Source organism: Babesia bigemina, scaffold Bbigscaff_71057 (assembly GCF_000981445.1).
Source record: "Babesia bigemina genome assembly Bbig001, scaffold Bbigscaff_71057".
NCBI classification, from domain to species: domain Eukaryota; phylum Apicomplexa; class Aconoidasida; order Piroplasmida; family Babesiidae; genus Babesia; species Babesia bigemina.
Window position 1 is genome coordinate 1 of NW_012237220.1, and position 9,785 is coordinate 9,785.

At 49.3% G+C, this 9,785-nt stretch overlaps 2 protein-coding genes across 2 annotated transcripts; both read right to left on the minus strand.

Annotated features, from left to right (window-relative positions):
• Positions 1-1,734: 1,734 nt before the first annotated feature.
• Positions 1,735-2,325, minus strand: BBBOND_0003520 (hypothetical protein, conserved; the record flags this gene model as incomplete). The annotated part of the gene is made up of 1 exon (XM_012915185.1): positions 1,735-2,325. One exon carries the CDS (start codon positions 2,323-2,325, stop codon positions 1,735-1,737), a length of 591 nt encoding a protein of 196 aa, XP_012770639.1.
• A 3,314-nt stretch (positions 2,326-5,639) lies between these two features.
• BBBOND_0003530 (hypothetical protein, conserved) lies at positions 5,640-9,521 on the minus strand (the record flags this gene model as incomplete). The annotated part of the gene is made up of 1 exon (XM_012915186.1): positions 5,640-9,521. The coding sequence occupies one exon, from the start codon at positions 9,519-9,521 to the stop codon at positions 5,640-5,642; it is 3,882 nt and encodes a 1,293-aa protein (XP_012770640.1).
• Positions 9,522-9,785: the final 264 nt, after the last annotated feature.

Sequence of the window (9,785 nt, forward strand, 5' to 3'; positions counted from 1 at the left end):
GATGTAGAGTGGATAAAGGAGCGATGTAGAGTGGATTAGGGAGCGATGTGGAGTGGTAAGGGAGCGATGTAGAGTGGATAAAGGGGCGATGTAGAGTGGATAAGGAGCGATGTAGAGTGGGTTAGGGAGCGATGTAGAGTGGGTTAAGGGGCGATGTGGAGTGGAGTAAGGAGCGATGTAGAGTGGGTAAAGGGGCGATGAAGAGTGGGTTAAGGGGCGATGAGGAGTGGATGAAGGGGCGATGTAGAGTGGGTTAAGGGGCGATGTAAGGTGGGTAAAGGGGCGATGTAGAGTGGGTTAAGGGGCGATGTAGAGTGGATAAGGGAGCGATGTAGAGTGGAGAAAGGAGCGATGTAGAGTGGGTAAAGGGGCGATGTAGAGTGGGTTAAGGGGCGATGTAGAGTGGATAAGGGAGCGATGTAGAGTGGGTTAAGGGGCGATGTAGAGTGGATAAAGGGGCGATGTAGAGTGGGTAAAGGAGCGATGTAGAGTGGGTTAGGGAGCGATGTAGAATGAGTTAAGGAGCGATGTAGAGTGGATAAAGGGGCGATGTGGAGTGGGTTAGGGAGCGATGTGGAGTGGGTTAGGGAGCGATGTAGAGTGGGTTAAGGGGCGATGTAGAGTGGGTTAGGGAGCAATGTAGAGTGCGTTAGGGATCGATGTAGAGTGGGTAAAGGGGCGATGTAGAGTGGATAAGGGGCGATGTAGAGTGGATAAAGGGGCGATGTAGAGTGGGTAAAGGTGCGATGTAGAGTGGATAAAGGGGCGATGTAGAGTGGGTAAAGGAGCGATGTAGAGTGGGTTAGGGACGATGTAGAGTGGTTAAGGGAGCGATGTAGAGTGGGTAAAAGGGCGATGTAGAGTGGATAAAGGGGCGATGTAGAGTGGAGAAAGGGGCGATGTAGAGTGGGTTAGGGAGCGATGTAGAGTGGGTTAAGGGGCGATGTGGAGTGGGTAAAGGGGCGATGTAGAGTGGATAAAGGGGCGATGTAGAGTGGGTTAGGGAGGGATGTGGAGTGGGTTAAGGAGCGATGTAGAGTGGATAAAGGGGCGATGTAGAGTGGGTAAAGGGGCGATGTGGAGTGGGTAAAGGGGCGATGTGGAGTGGGTTAGGGAGCGATGTAGAGTGGATAAAGGAGCGATGTAGAGTGGGTAAAGGAGCGATGTGGAGTGGGTTAGGGAGCGATGTAGAGTGGATGATAAATACCACTTAGCTCACCATGACATCGCTGCCGTGACCATCAACTGTCATCGCTGCTGTAACCATGTCATCGCTGCCGTGACCATATCATCGCTGCCGTGTCCATGTCTTCGCTGCCGTGTCCATGTCACCGCTGCCGTGTCCATGTCTTCGCTGCCGTGTCCATGTCTTCGCTGCCGTGTCCATGTCATCGCTGCCGTGACCATGTCACCGCTGCCGTAACCATGTCACCGCTGCCGTAACCATGTCATCGCTGCCGTGACCATGTCATCGCTGTCGTGACCATGTCATTGCTGCCGTGTCCATGTCATTGCTGCCGTGTCCATGTCATTGCTGCCGTGACCATGTCATCGCTGCCGTGACCATGTCATCGCTGCCGTGACCATGTCATCGCTGCCGTGTCCATGTCATCGCTGCCGTAACCATGTCATCGCTGCCGTGACCATGTCCTCGCTGCCGTAACCGTATCATCGCTGCCGTGACCATAACCATGTCATCGCTGCCGTAACCATGTCATCGCTGTCGTAACCATGTCACCGCTGTCGTAACCATGTCATCGCTGCCGTAACCATCAACTTGATCACCACCTTGGTCAGCACGTTGGTCATGGCATTGGTCATGGCATTGGTCAGCACATTGGTCAGCACATAGGTCAGCACATAGGTCACCACTTTGTTCACCACCTTGGTCATGGCATTGGTCAGCACATTGGTCAACACGTTGGTCACCACTTTGGTCGTGGCATTGGTCATGGCATTGGTCAGCACATTGGTCAACACGTTGGTCACCACTTTGGTCGTGGCATTGGTCGTGGCATTGGTCGTGGCATTGGTCAGCACTTTGGTCAGCACGTTGGTCAACACTTTGGTCAGCACTTTGGTCAGCACGTTGGTCAACACTTTGGGCAGCACATTGGTCACCACCTTGGTCAGCACTTTGGTCATGGCATTGGTCACCACTTTGGTCATGGCATTGGTCACCACTTTGGTTATGACATTGGTCAGCACGTTGGTCAGCACTTTGGTCAGCACGTTGGTCAACACTTTGGGCAGCACATTGGTCACCACCTTGGTCAGCACTTTGGTCATGGCATTGGTCAGCACTTTAGTCATGTGATTTGTCATCAACGCAATCAATACTGTCTAGACATTAGATGTCAGTTGCCAGTTAGGTGATCGGTGGGATTTTGATTAATGATTTATGCGCCAGTAAATCGTTGAGTTCAGCTGTAGAACGCGATGCAGAAGGGTATCTTGCGTACGAGGAAATCGCGGATGTTGCGGCCCACGGGGAAGCGGAAGATGCACAGGTCGAGCAGGATGATGACGACTATGATGGCAACGATGATGGCGGCGATGGTTTCCGGGGGAAGGGGGGGAAGTGAAGAATTGTTTTTTCGTTCAAGAGCCTCGACACGGGGTGGGAGCTCTTCGGTGACCTTAGGATGCTCTTGACCTGGGCGAGAGGGGGAAGCAACGGGAGGCGGTGGACGTTTCTGTAAGCAACATTCACATTCACATTTAGCAGGGTTGGGGCACTTGTTTTTTTGCTTTTGACATCCTTTATAATCACATCGCTTCTTAAGCCGGTTCACATAGGAATATGCCTCACATAATTTGCAACCGTTATAAATGTCTTTACTACATATTTCACAACACCATGGACAGCAGATACAATTAGTATACTGACACGTCGTAGGACAACTACACTTCTGCCCAAAACCACTCATCTTCCCCTCCCAGTCCCAGTCCTCTCAACCTGCAAACGTATCAATCACCTAGCAACGCACTCACCAACTGCAACTCGTACCACTGCCGCTCCCACTTCCCTCAACCTGCAATCATATCAATCACCTAAGCAGCACTCACCAACTGCAACACGTACCACTGCCGCTCCCAGTCCCCTCAACCTGCAAACATATCAATCACTCAAGCAGCACTCACCAACTGCAACACGAACACTGTCCCTCCCACTTCCCTCAGCCTGCAGACATATCAATCACCTATGCAAACACTCACCAACTACTAGACGTACCACTGCCGCTCCCAGTCCCCTCAACCTGCAAACATATCAATCACTCAAGCAGCACTCACCAACTGCAACACGTACCACTGCCGCTCCCACTCCACTCAACCTGCAGACATATCAATCACTCAAGCAGCACTCACCAACTGCAACACGCACCACTGCCGCTCCCAGTCCCCTCAACCTGCAAGCATCAATCACCTAACCAGCACTCACCAACTAACACGTACCACTGCCGCGCCCAGTCCCCTCAACCTGCGAACATATCAATCACTCAAGCAGCACTCACCAACTAACACGTACCACTGCCGCGCCCAGTCCCCTCAACCTGCGAACATATCAATCACCTAGCAACGCACTCACCAACTGCAACACGTACCACTGCCGCTCCCAGTCCCCTCAACCTGCAACCATATCAATCACTCAAGCAGCACTCACCAACTGCAACACGCACCACTGCCGCTCCCAGTCCCCTCAACCTGCAAGCATCAATCACCTAACCAGCACTCACCAACTAACACGTACCACTGCCGCGCCCAGTCCCCTCAACCTGCGAACATATCAATCACCTAGCAACGCACTCACCAACTGCAACACGTACCACTGCCGCTCCCAGTCCCCTCAACCTGCGAACATATCAATCACCAAGCAACGCACTCACCAACTGCAACACTACCACTGCCGCTCCCACTCCCCTCAGCCTGCGAACATGTCAATCACCTATGCAAGCACTCACCAACTGCAACACTACCACTGCCGCTCCCACTCCCCTCAACCTGCAAACATATCAATCACCTAAGCAGCACTCACCAACTGCAACACGTGCCACTGCCGCTCCCAGTACCCTCAACCTGCGAACATATCAATCACCTATGCAAGCACTCACCAACTGCAACACTACCACTGCCGCGCCCAGTCCCCTCAACCTGCGAACATATCAATCACCTAGCAACGCACTCACCAACTGCAACACTACCACTGCCCCTCCCAGTCCCCTCAACCTGCAAGCATATCAATCACTCAAACAACGCACTCACCAACTGCAACACTACCACTGCCGCTCCCAGTCCCCTCATGAACACCTACCCTCACCGCTGTATCCCCCCAGTCCAGGCCACCGACACCCACGCTGCCCAGGATACCACAGCTGCCCTGACGCGACGCATGTCATCAGCACCAACCGCCAATCTAAATTATTCACTATTCGCAACACGGTTAAAATTGCAGCGAACCCCGTACGCTCAACTCTCACAGTGCAGCAGCACCGTGCTACGAACCGCGGTATAGACGCTATACTGGCGGAGCGTGTCGGCTACGTGCCTAAATGTGATATTAACAATCGCTACATTGCTGACTATAAACGCCATTTAACCAGGCCAACGCGAATTACGCTACCCTGCCAGCGACTCGCAACACACGGCTTAGGTCACCCGCCGCGGCCCTCACGACCGCCTACGTAGCGACCAATCACCAAGCCTCACGTGACACTCAGTCGATGGGCAACGCGGACGCCTCTCACAGTCAACGCATAACTCAACGCAACAAACAATCAACGTGCTACAACACCCACCAGATTACGGTTCATCCGCCAGCTTACCACTTTGCCTGGGTGCCAGCTTAGCACGTTGCCTGGTTGCTAGCTTAGCACCTTGCCTGGTTGCTAGGTTTACACTTTGCCTGGTTGCTAGTTTACCACTTTGTCTGGGTGCTAACTCAGCACGTTGCCTGAGTGCTCGCTTAGCACTTTGCCTGGGTGCCAGCTTAGCACTTTGCCTGGGTGCTAGCTTAGCACGTTGCCTGGGTGCTAGCTTACCACTTTGCCTGGTTGCTAGGTTAGCACTATGCCTGTTTGCTAGCTTAGCACTTTGCCTGGGTGCTAGGTCAACACGTTGCCTGGGTGCTAGCTTAGCACTTTGCCTGTGTGCTAGCTTAGCACTTTGCCTTAGTGCTAGGTTGACACGTTGCCTGAGTGCTAGGTTACCACTTTGCCTGGTTGCCAGCTTAGCACTTTGCTTGTGTGCTAGCTTAGCACTTAGCCTGGGTGCCAGCTTACCACGTTGCCTGGGTGCTAGGTCGCCACGTAGCCTGGGTGCTAGGTCAACACTTTGCCTGGTCGCTAGGTCAGCACTTCGCCTGGTTGCTAGCTTAGCACGTTGCCTGGGTGCTAGCTTAGCACTTAGCTTGTGTGCTAGCTTAGCACTTAGCCTGGGTGCAAGCTTAGCACTTTGCCTGGGTGCTAGGTCAACACGTTGCTTGGTCAACACGTTGCTTTGTCTTACAGTCATCACCTAATCTTGGTGCTATCTAGTTCACAGGTTGCCGCTAGAGTAATTCGAGACATTAGACTACGTTTGTTGGTTAGGTGAGTAGGTGATTCGCTAAGTGAGTGTAGTGATTAGAAACGTGAATACAATTACGGCTGTAGATACGATATCTTGGCAAGCCTTCCGACTTGCGCTGCAGCCAACAGCGATTGCGCCGTTATTTTGTGCGATGACGGTATCCTCAGGTGTGAGCGTATGTGGAGCACATCCAGTCTGCCAACCATCACGCAGATGAGGTAGAAGAGGGAGAGTGACCAGAGTGCCACGTTGAGCCATATAAACGGCTGCCTGATTGTGAAAATGAAGTCATCAATTTTTCTAATAAGTTCGACAAGTATAGACTCCTTATTAAATACCTCTTTGAATGCCGTACAGAAATTTTGGCACGTGCGTTTTTTCTCGAGTCCATCCTTCCCGTTTAACTTGGCTTGCTGTAGAAACACGAACCCGTATTTTGACAAAGTCGGCAGTGCTTTTCTGCATTGGACTATAGATTTACAATCGGTATGATGTTCCTTTGGGGTTGGCGGTTTTCTATGCCTTGGACAATCCTTAACACAGCATGTCGTTAAGCAGTTGGATCCCTTTGGACCGCAGTTAGAGTTGCACTCGTCATATAACTTTTTGAGTAAATCGTAGAATGTCTCAGTCTGGTAAACAATCCATGATAGGTATTTATCGGCATATTTAGCTGCATATATATTTCTGATTTCGCTATTGATGGGATACAGATATGGCCCACATACGACCGATTCTCTTGATGTGCATACGAAACTGCCGAGACTACCGCTCGAATGCCCCTGCCACACTGCGGAGTGACTAGGGGAAAATAGGTTATGCACTTTGAGCTCATCATATTTGTTCTCGAAGTGCGCTGCGCTGACGGCTTTGTTAAATGCGCCCTCTCTATGTTCTCTATCCTGCGTGGTCCAGCCGTATATATAATTATAATAGAACGCGAACATGTCGCCTAGCGTCAGCGGAGGTTTTTGCATGAGACATATAATGCAAGCGCATAGTGAGCGGAGGTGAGATTTTTCACCACAGAAATCTCTTAGAATCTTTCTGAGATCGGCGCCCGTTTTCGTATGCGATGCTAGTTCACTGATATCACAAAAGCCCATTGGTGTCTTGCACGGCAGGCCGCGGTGATTGGACACAGTGCAGTCCAGCTTGCAACCTGGCTTTTTGAACTGGTGTGGTAGGAAACCTTGTAGGCCGTCCTCTAGGTACGATTGGAGTGGCGATTTCACACCGCACTTGGGGTGTTGGTCACCCATTTGCTCATGAATTTGGTCGCGTGTTTGGTTCTTCGTTTGGTCGCATATTTGGTTGGCACATTGCTTCTCATTACACTGCCAGTCCGATCCAGCGACATACCTACCGTACCAACAATCAGCCCATCCACCGCTCTCACGGCCGTTCTCGCACTGACTGCATAGGAATCGGAACTGGTGATACAGTCTTTCTAATATATCCGCGAGTAAATCAAAGCACGCAGCGGCGTTGCTGGGATAATCGAAGTTTTCCGCGTTGGTGTTGTAGTCAACTGCGTAACGTCCACCCGCGTGGCCGTGACCCATGATGGCAGTAAGAACCGAGTGGGCGTGCAAACAAACATTTGGCAACATTGTTGTCGCCAGCTGCTGAGCTTTGATGTTTGAGGTCGCAGCAAGGTTAAGGTCATTTGTAGAAATCTTCTCACGCGGCGTGTTCTTGAATTTTTCAGGTATAGGGATTAATTCCCTGAAATATTTCCGCACTGGCAAAAATACTGGATTCCACCGCAGACCGGCAAGCCACTGTAGCATCTGATAACTGTTCGCGGGATGTTTGGTTGAGGCGCGAACCTCCAGATGACGGACCTCGTAATACTTCTGGAGATAACCATATAGGAAACTGAGGATGCCAGCTCCCCTAGCTCCAAGTAATGCAGTCGTCTGCGATTTTAATTTTTTCTCAAATAACTCCTTAATTTTTGCACCTGTCATAGTTTTGTCCTTATTCTGCAACTCCCCGTCCTGCTTGTCCTCCTCAGATGGCACCTTATACCCTAGTTTATGTAATAAAGTGCCGAGCGCGTTGACCAATTTCCCGCCATCCTTGCTCGTATTATATAGACAAATACGCTGAGTTTGATTTGCATAACCTTCTTTATATAACCCCCAACAGTTGTTCAATAACATTTCGATAATGCTAAGGAACACCTTCGACAACTTTTCACCGTAAGGCGTTAATTTTTCGTTCTGACCAGAATTTTCAGAATCAGACTTATTTTCGACCAATTTGTTCGTATTCCAATCTATAGGTTTTCCATCATCATACCCGTTCACATACACCCGCTCCATCTGCTCGACAAACCCCTCCAGCCCCTTTTTGATCGCATCGAGCAGCTCCGGGTGCCGGGGGTTGGCGAAGGCGGAGGGGTGGAGAGCGGTGAGGGAGGAGGAGAGGGTGGAATGTAGATTAGTGTAAGTATTATCAAATATATATGTTCTGGGTTGATTAGGGTCGGTTTTGAGGTGGGTGAGTAAATCGGTGAATTTTGAGTTGACAGCGGTGAGTTTGGCGACGTTGGGGTCTTCGGTAGGAGACTGAGGTGGCGGATTGGGGGTAATTTGATGATTGATGTAGCCGTAAATATTGGCGAAATAGGTGTGGAAGTGAGTAGATAACTGTTGAAATTTCTGAAGATGAACTGCGCCATTCAGTGGTGACGTCAAGGACGGGGCAAACTGACTAATTACATTGAACAATTCAGACCTTTTCGAATCGTCAAATTTGGAAGTTTCTGATGATTCTGGATTGTACTTATTACCTCCCATCACTCTCATCAACCCCTTGAACCCGATGCGCAGATCCCTCTCAATCTCCCCCGGCAACCCCTGCAACTCCTGGCTGACCTTGTCCGCGAACGCGGTGAGCATTAGTTTAGTATGACGAACGTAGCGTTTCCTGAGGTCTGTGATGATTATGTTTTTCGAGTCGGTGATTGCCGAGTTTATATACGACTGCAGTCCGCTGACGCATTTGCTACGCAGTCCATCGATTGCGGAAATATATGACTCCACTTCCTGTAACCACGTATCTAATTTGCTTTCCACTTCTTCGGCAACATCGAGTATCCTATTAATGCTTGTAGTTAGCGATCTCATGTTGGTGGGTAAGGTTTTAGTGATGCTTGTAAGCGTTGAGTCTGGTACATTCGTATTGGTCGATTGAGTTTTAAGATTCGAAATGTCGTTTTTGATGCCTTGAACTAACTGCCCTATACGCTGTAAATCGCCTTTTGAATTTTCCATGAATTTCTCAATATTGATTTTCATAGATCCGTACTTTTTAAGTACCGTATTACCTCTCTCGGCTGCCTTCGCATCAAGCGTCTTAATTACGCTTTCTAAAACATTATTTATGAATTCAGAACAAAGGCCAGCATATGCTTCACCATCACTTAAACTTGTAACGTATTCGTTCATCAATTTTGTGATTTGTATACGCAAGCTGTCTAGATCTGTCTCTATCGCTTTAGGAAATATTTCTACTGCATTATTTAGATCTTCGGCAAATCCTTCAAGCACTGGTTGGTTTTTCATACGGATACCGATGGACATCAAATCATTCAGCGGCTGAACCACCTTTTTTATTTCCGCAAGCGCCGTATGAATCTTAGGATAACGATCTTCGAATATCAAAATATCGTCGCCGACGTAACTGCGGGATGCTACTAATTTCTCTTTATTGTTCTTAACCCAGTCGCTCAATGGTTGGTAAATGTCTTTTTTCATGGTACTTTGAAATGCGTTCATTTTGTTTCTAATATCATTTAATAGAGCCTCCACTTTTGTCCTAGTCTCATCATCGACTTTTCTATGTATGTCATTGCACCTCTCAACAACTTTCTTAATGCTGTATTCCAAATCGTGACTCTGATTCTGACACGAAAATTGCAGCACGTCTAATTCACGTTTCATGGCATTTATAGCATTATTAACATTATTACGAGTGTCGAAATTCAAATCAGCAATCTCAGTCTGCAAAGTCTTAGTAGTCTCGGTGAATCCGACAGTCGCCTTAATTGAATCCTTTAACTTCCGGTTCACGTCATCAACCGCTTGCTTAGCGACATCGGCGTCCCCCCGTCCTCAGGATCATAGTAGTACCTGCAACAGCATTATCATTTAATATAGCACTTACCTGAGTTTTAAGCTCTTTCATCTCCCCTTCAAGCTTTTTTA